The following is a 20,393-nucleotide window of genomic DNA, read 5'->3' as shown; positions in this document are numbered from 1 at the left end:
TGGCACACTGGCAGTGTCCTTCATTAATGTGTGTGTACATATATCGTATATTGCTGCAACTATCTATCCACTGATGAATAATTCAAATGTAACTTTATTCTGCTGTTCCAGCCATACTTTAAAGATTCCCAACAGAAAAAATAAAACTCAAAGCCTGCCTGGAGCTGGAATTGAGGCAATTCCTGCCCGTGTTGAATCATGGCATGTGTAATATACTACATCACGACTTAATTTTATAGGGAGGGTAATTCTCAAAGGCATTTTTGTGGGTAAAATGCTGTGTTGCCCGCATAAGTGGGTTGTAGTCTAAATTGTCTGCTGGATATATGGGTAAACCTATACGTGCATGTCGTGTTTGTGCATCAGTCTACCCGGATTGAGCGAAGGTGTTCCTAGGGGCAGAGTTCGGGAGGGATTCGTACTTATGCGCATACCTCTGAATTTTAATAAGTATGCATGTTGGGTTCCAAGAACATTTTTGCAGATGCTTTAGCAGGTGTAGCTTTTGCAGGCAGATTTAGGGGGAGTTTTCAAAGCAGACTTATGTATGCAAGTCCTCTTTGAAAATTGGTGTAATTTATGCATGTATTTTCAGGCTAATTTATATGTGGTGTTACAAAATTACCTCATATGAGCTAAGCCACTAATGTGCACTATCATTAAGATATGCAAAATACCTGTTTACAAGTACGTTAATGATCACATTATTCACAGTGGGGTACATTTTAAAACACAGCGCGAGCGCGTACTTTTGTTTGCGCACCAGGCGTGAACAAAAGTACGCCGGATTTTATAAGATACGTGCATAACCGCGCCTATCTTCTAAAATCCGGGGTTGGCGCGCACAAGGGGGTGCACATTTGTGCAACTTGTGCGCCGAGCCCTGCGCGCACTGCCCGTTCCCCCCGAGGCCGCTCCGAAATCGGAGCGGCCTCGGGGGGAACTTTCCTTCCACCTCCCCCCACCTTCCCCTCCCTTCCCCTACCTAACCCACCCCCAGCCCTATCTAAAAACCCCCCTACCTCTGTCGCACAAGTTATGCCTGCTTGAAGCAGGCGTAACTTTGCGTGCACCGGGCTGGCTTCCGCGCCATGTTCCGGTCTGGGGGCTGGTCTGGAGGCCGCGGCCACACCCCCGGATGATGCGCCGACCACGTCATGCCCCTGATGACGCGCCCCCCGATGACACGCCGCCGCATCATGCCCCCCGACACGTCCACCCCAAGAAAGCCCCTGGACTTACGCGTGCCAGAAGCCTATGCAATATAGGCTCGGCGCGCACAGGGGGGGTTTAAAAGGGTTACGCGCGTACCTTATGCCCGTAAGCCTTTTAAAATCCGGCCCTATCAATTTAGCACTGGTGATGTTTCTCAACCCTCTCCTGGAGACACACCTATAGCCAGTCAGGGTATTTACTATGAATATTCATAAGTCAGATTTGCATACATTGGAGATCAAGGGTTTGCTAATATATTTCATGCATATTCATTGTGGCAATCATGAAAATACAACTGGATAGGTGTGCCTCCTGGAGAGAGCTAGGAAACATTAACCTACAGCATCTAACCTGGTAATGCAGTCCTTTCCCCAAACCCTCACTTCCTACTCCGTTACAGATGCCTTTGTTCCTTTAAAAAAGTGATTCATCCTGTCCTTTCCCCCTTCCTGATACCTCAATCCTAATATAACTCCCCCCCCCATGTCACCTGAGTGGTTCCCTCCCCCTCCCCATGTATGGGTCACAGTACTCAGCACCACTAATTGGCACTCCTGAAAACAATGCTGGAGCTGGCAGGAGTTAAGTTTGTTTCTTCCTGTTGCTAGGGTAGATGTGGACTGGGCAGGCCTTGAGACCAAAAAAGGGATGCAAGTTGGGGATCTAGAGGAAGGGGATTCTTTGTAAAAAGACTGGTGGGATTAGTAATTAGGAAGACTGGAGGGATGCTGTGTAAAAGGATCATAGAAGATTTGTGTAGGGGGGTGCTTTGAAAATAATCATGGGGCCAGCAAGGGGAGAGTGCAGAAGGGGTCTTTGTATAAGGATCAGAGGCCACTAAGGAAGAAACCCCACATGTCCCCTTTCCCCACATTAATCAGCCCAGTATGCCTGGTTAGCATAGGGAATCGTGGTGCTCATTTGCACACTGTGGCCTTAGTGAATGCTGCGGTATGCCAAAGTTTATTATGGGCATTATTTTTGCATGTTTAAATGTGATAACCACACAAAAACAATGCCCTTTAGCGAACTGATTCCATCGTGTTTTCCATGTAAAGTATCCACATAAATTTTACAGTCTCTCTCTGACATGCACATATATATATAATGAAACAGTAAAATAATATACAGTGGTGCCATGGTACAGTATACTCTGATGTTACAGCATGCTTCCAAGGATTTTACTTTCCAGCGATGCTTTGATATATCTCAAAGCAGCACAGTGGTGTGTTACAGCAAACTGAAGACTTATATTCCATGTTAACAATTACCACCCAGTCACAATCTTGATTAAGTCTAGATTCCTTGCATAGTATGATACCATCTGCTGATCAACGTAAGACTTATCCATGGGTGTTCGAGATCATGTGGGACACATCTAAGGATCTATGTGGTCTTGAAAGTTCATGTACATCATCTCTAGACAATTTATATGTTGGCCCAATAAAAAGTAACAGAATCTGCCAAGAATCTAGCTTTCTCTGGAAACAAATTAACTACCAAACAACTCTACTATGCATTACATATGCTGGCTAAATAAAAATATTACAATGAAATGATGTAACATACTGAGGGGATAATTTTGTATCAGTCCATGTAACTTTGACAGTATATGCACACAAGTTACACCAGTTTCCAAAGGGAGCTTGCACACATTATGTTGGCTTTGAAAATGATCCTACCAAATGTACCCACACAGAATTTCACCTGCTATTCTGTGTGCAGAAATTTGTCAAGAATATGTTCGTAAGTACAACCTCGTCCCCAGCCCTATCCTGGGAATGCTTCTACTCAGTCCAGGTAAGCCTACCCGCATGCATGACATACCCACCTAAGTTTATTCATATATTGGGTGGTTCAGTTTTATAATGGGTGATTTCCACAGGCAAAGCACTGTTTTACCCCCAGAGATGCCTTTAAAAATGACCTTCCCTCTGCAGAACTATATGCCCAGCACTGTTTCAAAAACTAACACTTCCCAAAGAAATATGAAGAAACCTACTTGGGTGAAGATTCAATTTCAAACTGATCTGTAAAGTTGAGCTGTACAGCCTCTCCGTTAGGAACGGTAATGGTCCAGATGCAATCTGAGCTTTGAGGGTAGTTGTTTGGATAGTTTGGAGAAGTTACGTATCCAGTAGGGTTGGAATCACTGACGTAAATATTCCCGCCACATGCTATGAGGAAATAGAGAGAAAACACTTTACATACAACATGCTAAAAGTAATGGATCTTTATCTCTTATTATCATCTGGGCATTTTTCCCAGAGCACCATTACGGAATAATTACTTAAAACATGATGTGGGTAAAAGAAAGATGAAAAGAATTAACTACAGTACGGAGAGGTGAGCAGCTATTTAGGAAAAAAATGGTGAACAGCAAATACGTTGTCTTTAGGAGGCAGCTCTATCTGACTCTAATTTACTGGGACTACTTCCCTAAGGACATTTACAAAAATATAGGGCAAGCTCTTGAACTGAAGCAAAAGGGAGAACAGAGGGAAATGGGATTAGAGAGTTTGCTGAACTGAACCTCTGGTCTAAGCAAAGGAAATACGTCGGAACGAGTTATTGAGGGAAGTGGTAAATAAAAATGAGAACTGCAGGATCAGTCCCGCTATTGATTGAAATCGATTAAGGGGTATGGCTGCTGCATTTTTAAACAAATTCATTTTATTGATAGGCGGGGAGAGGTTGGAAGGTCAACGAAGAGAGAACTAGACAGAACGAATGCCTCCGGCAACAATCTGATGAATTTAAAATCCAATATTGTCACAAATCCAGTTAATACTTATTCCTGAGCCTGGCAGCAATGGAAGAGATTAACTAAACACTTTTCTATGCTCACAGAAGGGAGAAACTGCTTTGTATTTCAATATGTCCATCATGTTATAAGGGCCTTAACAAAATATGCATCTGTAAATAGACTCTGATCACTTCTTCCTATATAGAAGCAGAAATATTATAATAGATATTTTAAGGATAGTGATAAAAAAAATATTCTAGGAATGACAGAAAACAGTTTTGTAAATTCCTGTATAAATTAGAAATAAACCAAGCACAACACACAAAGTTATTTCTGTTAATCCTTTTCTTATTTCTCTCAAGGTCTAACATTTTCATCCTTGTCACATGGTAACAGAAGAATGGCTGAACTTAGAGAAGTTTAATACTAAGGCATATTATTTTCTGAAACCGCTGGTAAAAAAAATAAATAAATAAATTTCAGAAACAGCTTTATTTTAGTTGGCATTGCTATATCAAATCCAGTGATCTGTTCTGGGTTTGCTCTGCTTTAACAGGTTTTTGGTGAAAAAGAAAGCAGTTTCCCGAGAAAAAGAAAGCAGTTTCCCGAGAAAAGGAAACTGTAATCAGGTCCAATTCAAGAAACCATTCCAAGGATTCAGAATCTCAAGCAAGAAGGGGAGGGAGTGGAGAGAGAGAAAGAGGGGGAGGGGGAGAGGCAGATCTTCCATGGATGGGGAAGCAAGTTTTGGTTTTTTACATTTGTTACTACGCCACCAGCATTCCACTGCAGAGAACCGTGACAAAGTTACTGTAACCAGCAGAGATAAAGCAGAATTATTTAACCGTGCCAGAGTTGCAGGCTTCATGTTTGAGCACAATAGGCCTTATTGTATAAAAGGTTCCTGAATTGTTAATTGAAATTACTTTTGCAGAAAAATAGAACTGTAAGGCGTTTCATTTTCCATGGGGGAAGTGCATGATTCATGTTTTTGTCAAGGCGTTGCCCTTTGAAGCGTTTCAATCATTTCTGGAAACAAAGAGCTGAGTTCTTTTTTTCAAGCATTGGTGTCCTTTCCTCTTTATCTGTAAATTAGTTGTTGAAATGTCACTGTCCAGACTGCTCTAACTCTCCTTCTCTCTGAGGCTCAAGAGGGAAGCGAAAGGCAAAAACGAAGAAAGGAGGAAAGTAAAAGTGTGAGGTTGAAAATGAAATACTATAAGCAATAAAATACAAGAAGAGAGAAATCTTGCAGGCTGGCCAGTGGCTGAAAATGTACCCCATGCGATATATTTAATATTCAGCAGCTGTGTCTGAACTATTGATCCCCTGTTTCTGCTCATATCCTCTGAATATGTTTAATCTGATCAGACCACTTGACGCAGCAGCACTAACTAGGGACCCAATGCAATTAGAAGTGAGAAGAAACTGTGTGCTGAACTTCAGTGCATGCTAATTTACCAAGAGGTCAATAGTCAAAGCCATTTAGATGGATAGCTTACAAATTGCCCATCAAAATGGCAAATTTTGCAACGTTCAGTCACTTATTAAAAGTTATTATCTGGTTATAGTTTAGGTAGATAAAAAAAGAGGAATTCTGGGGAATTCCAAAGTTATCTGACTAACCCCTAGATTCATCAAAATGCATTCATAACAACATGTGTTAAGAAAAAGGGGTGTGTTTAGGGAAATTTTAGAATTACTGCAAGCTAGGGTGAGAGAACATAGTAGAAATGTAATCTTTGTGAGACTTTCCTCACTCCAAATGATGTCAAATCTTCACCAAGGTGTACTGTGCTGTTCATACGTTGCACTCTACATGCGAAACTAGCCCCTAAACTACCACCAATACCTCACCTCGACCTATCAGATGGCCCTCCTATAGAGAAATAAATACTTTCGTACTAGGAAGGCCTCATAGATAGTCTCTCTCTCTCTCCCCTCCACATATTTTGATGAATGACCCTATAACTTAGCTGCTGGATACCTTTAGACCTGCTTTAGAGAAACTAGTCTAAAACCAGCTAGTCGAACTGCTTTGACCATATCCTCTGGCAACAAGTTCCACAGTTTTCTGATTTATTTTAAATGTGCTGCCTATTTGCTTCATGGGGTGTCCTCTACTCCTAGTATTATCTGAAAGGGTAAATAACCATTCCTTATTTAATCATTCTACTTTATTCATAATTTTATAGACATCTATCATAATTCCTCTCGCCCATCTCTTTTCTAGGCTAAAAAGGCCTAACCTATTTATCCTTTCTATTCCCTTTATCATTTTAGTCAGCATTCTCTGCACCTTTCTTAGTTCTGCTACATATTTTTAAATATGGGGCGACAGAACTACATACAATATTCAAGGTGCAGTTGCACCATGGATCAATACAGAGGCATTATGACATCCTCTGTTTTATTTTCCATTTCTTTCCTAATGCCTAATATTCGATTTGTTTTTTGACCACTGTTGTACACTGGGCTGAAAATGTCAAAGTATTGTCCAAAATCCTTTTCCTGGGTGGTGTTGTCTAATATGGTACCCAGCATTGTGTAGCTATAGTTTAGATTATTGATCCTTATAATCATCCTAGATAAAGGATAGCAGTCATAGGTCAACATAGATGGAATATAGCTTGAAATTTGATTATCTATTATATTTTATTTCTAGATGCAGATTTGTACTTACATTTTAATGTATGATTTAACTATATGCTATGTATTTGTATTTTAACTCTACTGTAACCCGCCAAGCTTGTGTCCCAGATTGACGGCAAATAAATAAATAAATAGATGATGATTATAATAATCACTTTGCACTTGCTCACTTTAAATTTCATCTGCACTTCGATGCTCAATCCCCAAGTCTCATAAGTTCCTTTTGCAATTTCTCACAATCTGAGTGTGAATTAACAACTTTGAATAATTTTGATCACCTCATCCTTCACCCCCTTTTCCAGATCATTTATAAATACATTAAAAATTATCAGACCCAGTACAGATCCCTGAGATACTCCATTGTTTACATTGAGAGTAAGGACCATTCAATCCTACTTTCTGCTTCCTATCCTTAACCAGTTATCAGTCCACAATATATTATCTCCTAGCCCATGACTTTTTAATTTCCTGATGAGTCTCTTATAGGGACTTTGTCAAATACATTCTGAAAATCCAGATACACACTATCTGCTGACTCACCCTTGGAACATGTTTGATATCTCCTTAAAAAACCCCCAAACAGATTTATAAGGCAAGATTTCCCTTGGCTAAATCCATGTTGGCTCTGACTCAGTTTCTGTCTATACAGATAAGCAGTAATTTGTTTCTTCAGAATAGCTTCTACCATTTTGCCTAACATCAACATCAGGTTCATCAATCTGTAGTTTCCTGGATCTCCCCTGGAGCCTTTTTTTAAAAATGTGCATCATGTTGATCATCCTCCAGTCCTCTGTTACCATAACTGATTTATATGAGAAGTTAGAGATTATTAGTAATAAGTCTGCATTAGGGGTGTGCATTCGTTTGCAACATATTGGCAATACGCAACGTATATGCCATATTCGTTGTATTCGTGGGGGTCACGAAACTTATGGCGAATCCCCACGAATACAACGTATCACTAACGAATAAACCCCCCACCCTCCTGACTCCCCCAAGACTTGCCAAAAGTCCCTGGTGGTCCAGCGGGGGTCCTGGAACGATCTCCTTCACTCGGGCTGTCGGCTGCCGGTATTCAAAATGGCACCGATAATCTTTGCCCTCATTATGTCACAGGAGCTACCAGTGCCATTGATCGGCCCCTGTTACATGGTAGGAGCAATGGACGGCCGGCGCCATCTTGTGCTCCTACCATGTGACAGGGGCCAACCAATGGTACCAGTAGCCCCTGTGACATAGTAAGGGCAAAGGCTATCAGTGCCATTTTGAATACTGGCAGCCGACGGCCTGAGTGCAGGAGATCACTCCAGGGCCCCTGCTGGACCACCAGGGACTTTTGGCAAGTCTTTGGGGGGGGGGGGGGCTAGGAGGATGGGGGGTTGTAGTTAATTAAATTTAAAGGGTTGGGATGGGGGGGGGGGTTTGGAAACAAATACATATGTAACTAATGAACGGATCAGGGTCCCCCGAGAATGGATGCAACGGATTTGGGCCCCGACGAATACGAATACCGAATGGGACACATCCATCCCTGCTGCACATCTCTAGTCTGCATTTCATTTTTGAGTTCTTTGAGAACTGTATACCATCCAGTCCTGGTAATTTGTTACTCTTTAGTTTGTGGATTTGTTCTATTATATTTTCCTGGTTCATCATGATATGATTCAGTTACTCTGAATATAACCCTCAAAGAATCTTTCTGGCATAGGTATCTGCCCAACACCTTCCTCAGTAAATACCAACTCAAAAGAATACATTTTGTTCTTCTGCTGAGGCCTTGTCTTCCCTGTGTGCCCCCCTTTAATCAACTCCCTCACAGGCTTATTGCTGCAAATATACTTGAAAAAATTCTTATTTGAGTTTTTGCCTCTCCGGCAAGCTCCTGTTTAAATTCTCTTTTGACTTGCCTTAGTAATGCTTTCCATCTAACGTGCCAGTACTTATGCTCTTTCCTATTTTCTACAGATTTGGATCCATCTTCCAACTTTTGAAATATGTCCTCTTTTACCTCACCATGCTGGTAGTTATGTAGTCTTACTGCTTACCTGTTTTAATGCTTGGAATATATCTAAACTGGGCTTCAAGATGGTGATTTTAAATAGCATCCATGCTGCATGAAAGCTTTTAACCTTTTTCAATAGCTCCTGTTAGGGTTTTTTAACTAATTTCCTCAATTTTTCTCCTGTCCCAGCTCATTTAGCTCAGTGACTGCAACAACAATCCACAGCCAGGAGTCATGCATCAAGGCTCCCTTCAGATCCGTGTTCTCGAAATCTGACCACTATTTGTCGCCATTGATCATTGGCTGGGGTTCCTTCCCAGTGAACTGGCCTAGTGGGCAAAACTTTCTGCAAGAATCAAAAAACCTCCTGTCAACAATCAAAGCTCTGGTCCTTTCTGACACCATCTCTCTCCCTTCTCTCAGATTCCCTTTGCTTTCAGCTATGAGCAGATGTTGACATTTATTAATCCTCACTACAATATACAACTTTCCAACTTTGTGCAGCAGTCTGGAGAAAACAGCCGAAGAAGAATGATAGTCCCATAGCATGCATTGCACATTCTGAAATTTTACATTGATTCAAATAACTGAAGTTCCATTACAGGAGCCGATTTAATAAAGTGAGCTCTCCGTAGCGTGGGGTTAAACCCACGTTTTAGGGTTCACTTTTTAGAGCAAAGTTAACCCTGGTATATAACAGGGTTTTTTGCAAAGAAAAAAACATGCACTAAAATGTGTAGTAGAACCTGCACTAGGATTTGTGCATGCAAATGCAAATTGCAGGGTAATGAGCTTTCTAGCTATTATCCCGCAATGCAAGGGAGCGAGCTAACTTTGTCCATATATTTTTAGCATGAGAAGTTTAACTCCTGGGTCTTAGCAGGCATTAAACTTCCCTCGATATTTGCCTCTGGGCTGAAGAGAACCCACTGGGATCTGCTGCTGCCAATACCACAATTTTCTCACATCACTACCGTGCAGAGCAGACTGCCCTACTACTAGTCACCTTCCTGCATAGCAGCGAACTGGAAAGCAAGGTAGATAGGACTTGTCCCCTGGCCTGGTTCTCGTGGGATATAAGAAAGACAGTGGCAGCAGTTAGAAACGGATGGCACTGATCTATGCAGGCAGTATGAAGAGAGGCAGCACTGGAAGGCAGCAGCAGGCACCCATGTGGACAGACAAAGCGCTCATTCTCCCCTGTGCCACAGCAATGCCTTTAGGATAGTTGGTGTCGTGAGAAGGAATTTTTTGGCACAGGGATCTTGGGCATCTACTTGAGGCCAGGCTGTAGTGTCTGCAAGGAACATGCACTTTCGGCCAGGTGGGCTCCTCCCCACTGTTTGCCAGTGGTAGCTGCAGCCTGCCTCCACCTGCCATCTCTGGGCTGGACCATGAAGGAGGCATGCTCTCTGTTTGGCTGATAAGGCTGTCAGCATTTTCCTTCCACGTGTGATTTCTCTGCTTTGTCTCTCTGGCTTCCAGCAATTTGTCCTGTTGCTGCTTTTTTTTTAATTCCTATGTTTTACACCTTCCTTTTTCTTTTTCTTTTTTTTTTTTTTACTGTGGATTTGCTGTTGAATGGCTTGCAAACAATCCATGTGAAAAAAGCATGACTTTTCTATTTAGTGTGCTTTTTTTCGCTCACGGGGCATTTGCATACCATTAGTTTACTGCATTCCGTGAGTTTCTACCAGTTGGGTAAAACAAAACCAGTGCTAAAATTTAGCTGTGATACTTAGAATGGGTTTCTTTACATCAACCCCTGAGTGAGAGAAGATTCCCATACTGAATATTTGTTCATACAAAGACCTAACAAAACATTCTGGATTCCCCTCAGAAAATGCTCTTACTATGTAGGAATGAGTGAATCGTTGTCTTCTTGAGGTAATTCGTTTTGTATAGTTCAGAAATGTCTCTCCATCTCCGGTTTAAATTGCTTATCCATAGCTCATTAGGTTTCAAAAGTCAGCTTCTATATTATTTCAAATTGTATTTATTCTTTTAAGCTTTTGTTAAACATGGCTACATACCCAGGCTCTTAGCCTCATACATCAGTTGGAAACCCTGGCCCTCATTGTTTCCATCAGAGATGAAGCGAACAAACAGTTGATTGTCAGTGGTGTGCATGCTAGAAGGGGGGCTGCTGCCACAAAATCGGCCATTCCCACCACGGAGCCCCACTGGAGGGGATGAGTCATCTGGTCCATTATGCAACTAAAAAGACAAGATTAACACATATAACTCATCTGCAAAACTTGCACTGGTTCAGCAAATGAGCTTCAGCACAGTTATACGAGCTAGGTTGCTATCTCAGGTTAGGTTAGGCAAGTCTTGTGGGGGTCAGGAGGCCCCCCCCAAGCTGGCCCTCGCTGAACGACCCCCCCAAGCAGACCCTCGCTGAACGACCTCCTGCAGTCGATCTCCTGCCGGCGCCATTTTCCGTACGGAAACGATTCGTGGCAGGAGATCGCTCCAGAGCCCCCGCTGGACCCCCAGGAACTTTTGGCCAGCTTGGGGGGGGCCTCCTGACCCCCACAAGACTTGCCAAAAGTCCAGCGGGGGTACGGAATGACCTCCTGTGCCGAATCGTATTGGTCTATGGCCGCCGCCATTTTGCGGCGGCCATTTTGCAAAATGGCGCCGGCTGAAGACACCACGATTCAGTGTGCTGGATTTCCTGTGCTCGACCTTCCCTCGATTTAGCTACGGACCCGGGGGTAATTTAAGCTACGGACCGCCGCTACGGACCCCCAGGTAATTTAAGGCATTTGGGGTGGGGGATTTAATTTAAAGGGTCGGGGTGGGTTTTAGGGGGTTTTAGTGTGCCACTGGACCCCCAGGTCATTTAAGGCATTTCGGGGGAGGGTGGGGGATTTAATTTAAAGGGTCGGGGGTGGGTTTTAGGGGGTTTTAGTGTGCCGGTTCACGATTTTAACGATTTTAACGATACTCTAAACACCCAAACGGCGACGATACGATTCCCTCCCCCTCCCAGCCGAAATCGATCGTTAAGACGATCGAGGACATGATTCACATCTCTAATATCCACCATGAATATGCATGAGGTATATTTGCATGATCTGCCTCCATTGTATGCAAATATATCTCATGCATATTCATGGTGGATGTCCTGAAAACCAGACCCATTTGTGGCATTCCAGGACCGAAGCTGCCTATCACTGTATAACATTGCACTGTGCTCCAAGATTTGCCATGGAAAGCAAAACATCCAGCAATAATTTTAAAGATGGCAACATTGGTGCTTTCAGTGACTGAGTTACTCCATACAGACTGAAGAACTTACCTGTATGTAGTCTCCATTGTTACAAGAAACACCATAATTCTGGACCTGGAATACTGACTGGAAATGGACAGCAATAGTGAAGCCACTGGTGACCACTGCATGCCAGGTGCAGTTGAGATTAGCAGCATAGAGCTGAGGATAATTGGGGGATGAGATCAGACCCCTGTTTGCGTGTAAATAGCCACCACAGCCTTACAGAGAAGAGAAATGATAAGCAGAAAGAAAAAGTAAGGGAAGTTAAAACATTTAATGAATTTCATGTGCAGACACAATAGGAAAACAATAAAACTCAGCAGTACAAAATGGTTTGTTTTTGTCTCATAATCTAAAGATATCTTTACTAGAAAGGACTGTGTCTGAAGATCTTAGTTCAATTACATGGATGTATTAGAATTGTAATTATGAAAATCTTGTAAAATACATTTATTTAATAAAAAATATGGAAAAGTACATCTTTTTTTACAATGTCCTTCTCATGAGCCTGGGGTAAGCTGGGAAGAGCATGGCAGATGTTCCCCTTCCCTGTCTCCTTCTGCCACAGCAGGGTCTTCTAGACCACAAGCTACAGATTCTGATTCTGTTCCTAATGAGCAGCACCAGCATCCTGTGTCCACTGAGCATCCAGCACTGCTCTGACAGCAAGGCTGATAGCATACACTAAAAGCTTCACTCTCAGAGAAACATGGGATGCTTAGCTGGGAGAACCAAATCTGCCTCCTCCCGGCTAGGCTTTTCATTCACTTTAGGTACAACATCGTGTTTATAGGGAGAGAAGGGGTGTTGGCAAGCGTTGTACTTTGGGGGGTCTAGAAGGGGGGTATTGGCAACGTGTGCCATTTTCAATTTGGGCAGAAGGGAGAGGAGGCATCAGACACAACATTTTTAAAGGTACTTGGTGCAAGGGAGTATGGTGGCTCCCGCTGCAAAACATTTTTACATGGTGGTGAGGATTTAGGAGCTTCTCCTCCTTCTGTTGTTCTAATAGAAGGCTTTAAAGAGATTTAAGCAGTGGAAAGGGCCCACATTTTTATGCAGCAGAAGTAGTGACCAGTAAGGGTGTGCATTCGTTTTCGATGTATTGGCGATCCGCAACGTATATTGCACTATTTGTAGTATTCGTGGGGAAGTGAAACGTATCGTGATTCCCCACGAATACATGAATCTTCGCCGAATTATACGGCCACCTAAATACAAATTTAAACAAGCCCCCCACCCTCCTGAACCCCCTCAAGACTTACCAAAACTCCCTGGTGGTCCAGCGGGGGGTCCGGGAGCCATCCCCTGCACTCACACCCTCGATGCCGGTTTCATCATGGCGCCGATAGCCTTTGTCACAGGGGCTACCGGTGCCATTGGTCAGCCCCTGTCACATGGCCATCGGCGCCATCTTGTGCTCCTACCATGTGACAGGGGCTGATCAATGGCACTGGTAGCCCCTGTGACATAGTATGGGCAAAGGCTATCAGCGCCATTTTGAGTACTGGCATCGGACGGCCGGCGTGCAGGAGGTCGCTCCCGGACCCCCGCTGGACTTTTGGCAAGTCTTGTGGGGTCAGGAGGCCCCCCCAAGCTGGCCAAAGTCCCTGTGGGTCCAACGGGGGTCCCGGAGCGACCTCCTGCACGCCGGCCGTCCGATGCCAGTACTCAAAATGGCGCCGATAGCCTTTGCCCATACTATGTCACAGGGGCTACCGGTGCCATTGGTCAGCCCCTGTCACATGGTAGGAGCACAAGATGGTGCCGATGGCCATGTGACAGGGGTTGACCAATGGCACCGGTAGCCCCTGTGACAAAGGTTATCGGCGCCATGATGAAACCGGCATCGAGGGTGTGAGTGCAGGGGATGGCTCCCGGACTCCCCGCTGGACCACCAGGGAGTTTTGGTAAGTCTTGGGGGGGGGGGTCAGCAGGGTGGGGGGTTTAGTTAATTTTAATTTTAGCTGGGACACGAATAGAAATTGCCTTATTAACGCATCGGGGCGCCATATGGCCGAATGCAACGTATCTGCTCCCCGACGAATCCAAATCACGAATGCAACGTATGGCGTCCCTCTGCACATCCCTAGTGACCAGGCTACTAAGGCCTAAACAGTCTTTGTCTTAACTTATGGGGGTCTGCAGAAGCAGAAATCGGGTCAATGCTGGTCTGCAATGATTTATTTTTCAACTTACCCAGCTATATTCTTAATATAGCTGGGTAGTTTTAAAGTTATCCAGGTAAAGTTATAGCCATCTCCTTTTCCCAGCCCCCCCTGCTGTTTCCCGTCTTCTCTCCCTGAAACAACATTGTACGTATCTATGATGACTTGTATATAACCCCACCTCCTCCTTGTTTTCCCTCTCCCCTCCCTCGAACAATCGCCTGAAACAACATTGTACATATCTATAATGCCTTGTATATAACCTCACCCCCTCCTTGTTGTTTCCCACCCCATCCCTTCCTTGTTGCTCCCTGTTGAGTCCCTCCCCAAATTTATTTAGTACTTGTTTTACTACTGTTTTACACTTGTTCACTGTTCTATGTAAAGGCTATGCCTATATATACCCTGGTTTTAAGTTATTTGTAAACCGACACGATGTGCAAACGGTTGTCGGTATATAAAAGCGTTTAAATAAATAAATAAATAAATAAATAAATAAATAAATGTATCCAGGTAACTTTAAACCTGCTTTCTATGATGACCAGACTTACCCAGGTAGCAATGAATATCACAGCAATGTGGTTAAGTTTGAGCCACCCTCCCCACACCACCTCTTTATCTGGTATCTGGAATTCATTGCCAGAAGATGTGGTAAAAGCTATAAGTGAGTTTAAAAAAGGTTTGGACAACTTCCTGGAAGAAAAGTCCATAAACCATTATTAAGGTAGACTTGGGGGAAATTCACTGCTTATCCCTGGGATAAGCAGCATGGAATCTATTGATCTTTTGGGATCTTGCCAGGAACTTGTGACCTGGATTGGCCACTGTTGGAAACAGGATACTGACCCAATATGGCAAATCTTATGTTCTTATGTAAATTTTAGCTAGATAATGACTTACTGGCTAAAACTTACCCATTCCATGACTTGGGAAATTCAAAAAGTGGACTTTGTATAGCTAAGTCCAAACTTAGCCAGACAAACCCTTTTGAATGTGGACCACTAGGATCTTATTATTTTGACCTTTGAAAATAATACTTTTACATTTAAGTAAATGAATAATTTCACTTACAAAAAGTAAAAATTAACTGAATCCTTGATGTATGGAAATATAGGTTAACAAAAACAAGTGATACCTTTTTATTGAACTAACTAACAATGCATTTCTGGACTACTTTTGGGGAGCTATTACTCCCTCAGGGGGACTGGGGAAGTGAGCAAAAGCTAGTCAAAACTGAGGAAGGGAGTAATAGTTCCTGATAGCTAGTCAAGAAATGCTTTAAGTTAGTCCAATACAAAGGTATTTCCTTATTTTTGTCTTATTTTTTGGGAGTTTTTTGTTAACCTTTATCTCCGAGCATTCAAGTAGACTAACATGGCAACCACACTACTGAATCCTTGCTTATAGATAAATGCTACACGAGTATACTAGGTAGATCTATAGAAGACTCTAGTCCAAGAAGTAAGTGCTTTTTGCATTAATTAATGTCAAATAGTGATTAACTTATTACAGCCTGTGCATGCTATTGATCTATTCCAATATTTCTCCTTAAAATCGAAAGGCACTAAATCACATTTATTTGCAAACAAGAAACAGATTATCTTGTTTATACACATAATAGCTGTTATTTGGATTGTCTAGAAGGATGCTAAAGAGAAGACAAATATCCAGCAGCAATATGGAGGTTTCCTATGTGTGCTATTTTGAAATATACATTCAGAAATATATATTAAAGTAACTGCTCTTGACTGTTACTCTGAATTCTGCAACCATTTCTTTTCCATGTTTCCTCTGCAAATCAGATAAAGGATGAATATTATTGACAGATTTAAAAAAACAAGTTAGAGCTTACCCTTATGGTACGAAGAATTAAAGCCTCCACCAGTGATGCTGTAGTCTGTTGTGAATCGAATGAACATGGCATCCCCTGTAGATCGGATAGGTCCAGGAACTTCTCTACCACACAAAGTGATCAGTTCTGGAGCAAGGTTATTGTCTCCTAAAACCACAAAGTAGATGTAGTAGGATTGCAAAATATCAACATTGATAAGAAAGGTGTAAATCCATTAGAGACTTAATAATATACAATTAGGCATCATTTTTTAAATTTGCCTATCGAGAAGCTCTGTTCAAGATTGTTAGTGACCCCTGAAGAAGGCAGTGGAGTCCTTCTAAACATAGCTCTGTGTCTGGTCTTTGTTTGAATTAATATTGAGAGGATCATTGAGTGGATTTGGATGAGTTCATAACAGCATATTTTTTGAAAATAAGTATAATTTGTTGACATATTTATAATTAGATTGCAGCTTTGAAGTTTTGAGCTAAGGAACTGATACATGATATGATTATGTGTGCTATGCTGTGAAAATGCATGTGGCCCATTGCAAGGCAAGAGGCATCTGATAATTGTACTGCACTACACAGTTACTTGACATCAAGTTTGTGTATATTATTAGATTTCTAATGGATTTACACCTCTTTTATTGATGTTGGCATTCTTTGATAGAGATGAGTGCTATTGCTTCATGTAGTTTTATACAGATTTTTAAAATATCCATACATCTTAACTCTTTGGACTTTTCAGCACCAAATAATGTAGTGGGGCCATCTCTGTTTCAGATGCCTTGCTACCAAGTTAACTTCTAACAACTAGATAATAGTGTTCCCTCACACCTTACTTTACCATTTCTTTTAAAGAAAAAAGGGGAGAATGGATGAAATAGGGAGGCAGGCTTTAAAGACAACCATCATGAGTCTTGTATTATCTGTAAATCTAGGCACTTTGCTGTGCTCAAATGCTGGAGCGGCAGCATAGGATAGGGCATTATATATTCTTATTCTTTGTGCTCCTCCAAAGGGAGGAGCACAAAGAAGAATATTTGTATCAACTGAGGGAGACGAAGAAAACAATCAAGTTGGCAAAAAATCAAGCAGAAGAGAGGATTGCCAAGGAGATAAAAAATGGTGACAAAACATTTTTCAGATACATCAGCGAAAAGAGAAAGGTCCAAAGTGGTATAGTAAAATTGAAAGGTGGTAATGATCAATGTGTGGAGACAGACGAAGAAATGGCAGAAATATTAAACGAATACTTCAGCTCTGTGTTCACTAAAGAAGACCCTGGAGAAGGACCATCTCTACACAACAAGAAACTGGAGGGAAGTGGAATAGATGAAAATCCTTTTACAGTAGAAAATGTGTGGGAAGAGCTAAAGAACCTGAAAGTGGACAAAGCCATGGGCCTGATGGGATTCATCCAAGGATATTGAGGGAGCTCAGAGATGTTCTGGTGGGTCCGCTGTGTGACCTGTTCAATAGATCCCTAGAAACGGGAGTGGTGCCGAGAGACTGGAGAAGAGCGGTGGTGGTCCCGCTTCACAAGAGTGGGAACAGGGAGGAGGCTGGCAACTACAGGCCGGTTAGCCTCACTTCGGTGGTGGGAAAAGTAATGGAGTCTCTGCTGAAAGAGAGAATAGTGAACTATCTACAGTCCGGAGAATTGATGGACCAGAGGCAACATGGATTCACCAGGGGAAGATCCTGTCAGACAAATCTGATTGACTTTTTTGACTGGGTAACCAAGGAATTGGACCAAGGAAGAGCGCTCGATGTCATATACTTGGATTTCAGCAAAGCTTTTGATACGGTTCCGCACAGGAGACTGGTGAATAAAACGAGAAGCTTGGGAGTGAGTGACAAGGTGGTGACCTGGATTGCAAATTGGTTGACGGACAGAAGACAATGTGTGATGGTAAACGGAACCTTCTCTGAAGAGAGAGCGGTTTTAAGTGGTGTACCGCAAGGATCGGTGTTGGGACCGGTCCTGTTCAATATCTTTGTGAGCGACATTGCGGACGGGATAGAAGGTAAGGTTTGTCTTTTTGCGGATGACACTAAGATCTGCAACAGAGTGGACACGCCGGAAGGAGTGGAGAGAATGAGACGGGATCTAAGGAAACTGGAAGAGTGGTCGAAGATATGGCAGCTGAGATTCAATGCCAAGAAGTGCAAAGTCATGCATATGGGGAGCGGAAATCCGAATGAACTGTATTCGATGGGGGGGGAAAGGCTGACGTGCACGGAGCAGGAGAGGGACCTTGGGGTGATAGTGTCTAATGATATGAAGTCTGCGAAACAATGCGACAAGGCGATAGCAAAAGCCAGAAGAATGCTGGGCTGCATAGAGAGAGGAATATCGAGTAAGAAAAGGGAAGTGATTATTCCCTTGTACAGGTCCTTGGTGAGGCCTCACCTGAAGTACTGTGTTCAGTTCTGGAGACCGTATCTACAAAAAGACAAAGACAAGATGGAAGCGGTACAGAGAAGGGCGACCAGGAAGGTGGAGGATCTTCATCGCATGACGTACGAGGAGAGATTGAAGAATCTAAATATGTACACCCTGGAGGAAAGGAGGAGCAGAGGTGATATGATACAGACTTTCAGATACTTGAAAGGTTTTAATGATCCAAAGGCAACGACAAACCTTTACCATAAGAAAAAATCAGCAGAACCAGGGGTCACGATTTGAAGCTCCAGGGAGGAAGATTCAGAACCAATGTCAGGAAGTATTTCTTCACGGAGAGGGTGGTGGATGCCTGGAATGCCCTTCCGGAGGAAGTGGTGAAGACCAGAACTGTGAAGGACTTCAAAGGGGCGTGGGATAAACACTGTGGATCCATAAAGTCAAGAGGCCGCCAATGAAGAGTGGGTGACTGCGCCAGAATGATGGCTACTGCCTGGAGACAATACCCTTAGTCAATAACATACACACGGTTACTGTGACTCCAACATCACTCTAAGATTCAACAGCAAGAGGAAATGTGGAAAAAAGGATTTGCACTCACAAAGACGGGAGTAGCTGGCTTGTTACGGCGGTTACTACCCCAAACCAAATATCCAAATTACTACCTCCACCTTCCTCTATTCCTGATGCCTTTCAACTAGCTTGATCACTCCATTCTTATACTTCACTTTCAATGCATATCCAGCATAGTTCTCTGCTTCAACAGCAGGGGAAAAGAAAAACTGTTACTTCACACATCCAGCAGAGCTCTCTGCTTTAAACGGCAGGGGAGAAGAAAAAAGGGTTCGCACTCACAAAGCGGGGAGTAGCTGGCTTGTTACGGCGGTTACTACCCCAAACCAAATGTACCTGATACTTCACTCTCGACGCATATCCAGCATGGCTCTCTACTTCAACGGACATGGGAGAAAGACTGATACATCACGAATTTCCAGCATAGCTCTCTGCTTCAACGGCAGGGGAAAAGAAAAACTGATACTTCACGCATATCCAGCATAACTTCAACGGCCAGGGGAGAAGAAAAAAGGATTCACACTCACAAAGCGGGGAGTAGCTGGCTTGTCACGGCGGTTACTACCCCAAACCAAATGTGCCTGATACTTCACTTTCGATGCATATCCAGCATAGCTCTCTGCTTCAACGGCAGGGGAGAAGAAAAAAACTGATACCTCACGCATATCCAGCATAGCTCCCTGCTTCAACGGCAGGGGAGAAGATAAACAACCAATAAGGGCTGTATAACATAATCTGGGTAAAAACAAATAAGCATGGGTGTAGCTTGCTTATTGCGGCGGTTACTACTCCTACTACCTCTAACTAATCAAGCTAGATATTTCACTTGGATGCAGCTCCTCCACCGCTCTCTACATTAATGGCGGGGGTGGAAGGGAATTAGAACCAAGAGCTAAGAGAAACAGATAAGTATGGGAGAAGAAATGAGGGAAGCTTGCTGGGCAGACTGGATGGGCCATTTGGTCTTCTTCTGCCGTCATTTCTATGTTTCTATGTTACTGCGAACAATATACTGTAATCAATGGGTGCCTGTCCAGCTTTGCAGAAAAAGAGCATACATGTCAGAAAGTATTTTCATTTTAAGTAAAAGTGAAGTTCCCAGTAATTAATTTAAGAATAAATTACTTTGTCATTCACCATATGTCCATATCTACAGTATACAGTTGGGAAAGCTTCCACGAACAAAGAGCGCTACAGCTGAAATAGAACATTAAACTTTCTTTTACGTCGTAACTTCTTTAAAAGGGTTTGGAGGCATTCTATGACCTGGAACCCATACAGGATCTGGCACGGTTTTTCTTACCATCCCTGATGACGAGTTTGTCGTAGTTGCATGAACTGTGAGACTCAATATCCAGGGCCAGAATGTTGAATTCCACTATGGATTCTGGTGCTCTAATCACCCACGTGCATTCCATATGATTGTGATAGGTATGCGGCCAGTTCGGCGAGAAGAGGAATGAAGGAGTTTCTCCTGTCATTAGAATACCACCACAGGAACCTAGGAGAGCAAA

General features: G+C 42.9%; 1 protein-coding gene across 1 annotated transcript in view; it reads right to left on the bottom strand.

The window, feature by feature from the left end:
• CUBN (cubilin) overlaps positions 1 to 20,393 on the bottom strand; it is a 639,217-nt gene that overhangs the window by 163,765 nt on the left and 455,059 nt on the right. The window contains exons 40-44 of the mRNA XM_029588764.1: positions 20,183 to 20,380; positions 15,916 to 16,062; positions 11,923 to 12,113; positions 10,649 to 10,832; positions 3,218 to 3,392 (exon numbers count right to left, since the gene is read on the bottom strand). Of these exons, the coding sequence (XP_029444624.1) occupies positions 3,218 to 3,392; positions 10,649 to 10,832; positions 11,923 to 12,113; positions 15,916 to 16,062; positions 20,183 to 20,380 (895 nt within the window). The remainder of the gene's footprint in view (positions 1 to 3,217; positions 3,393 to 10,648; positions 10,833 to 11,922; positions 12,114 to 15,915; positions 16,063 to 20,182; positions 20,381 to 20,393) is intronic.

The sequence above is a fragment of the Rhinatrema bivittatum genome, chromosome 2, assembly GCF_901001135.1.
Source record: "Rhinatrema bivittatum chromosome 2, aRhiBiv1.1, whole genome shotgun sequence".
Taxonomy (NCBI): domain Eukaryota; kingdom Metazoa; phylum Chordata; class Amphibia; order Gymnophiona; family Rhinatrematidae; genus Rhinatrema; species Rhinatrema bivittatum.
This window is presented reverse-complemented; position numbering and strand designations above follow the sequence as displayed.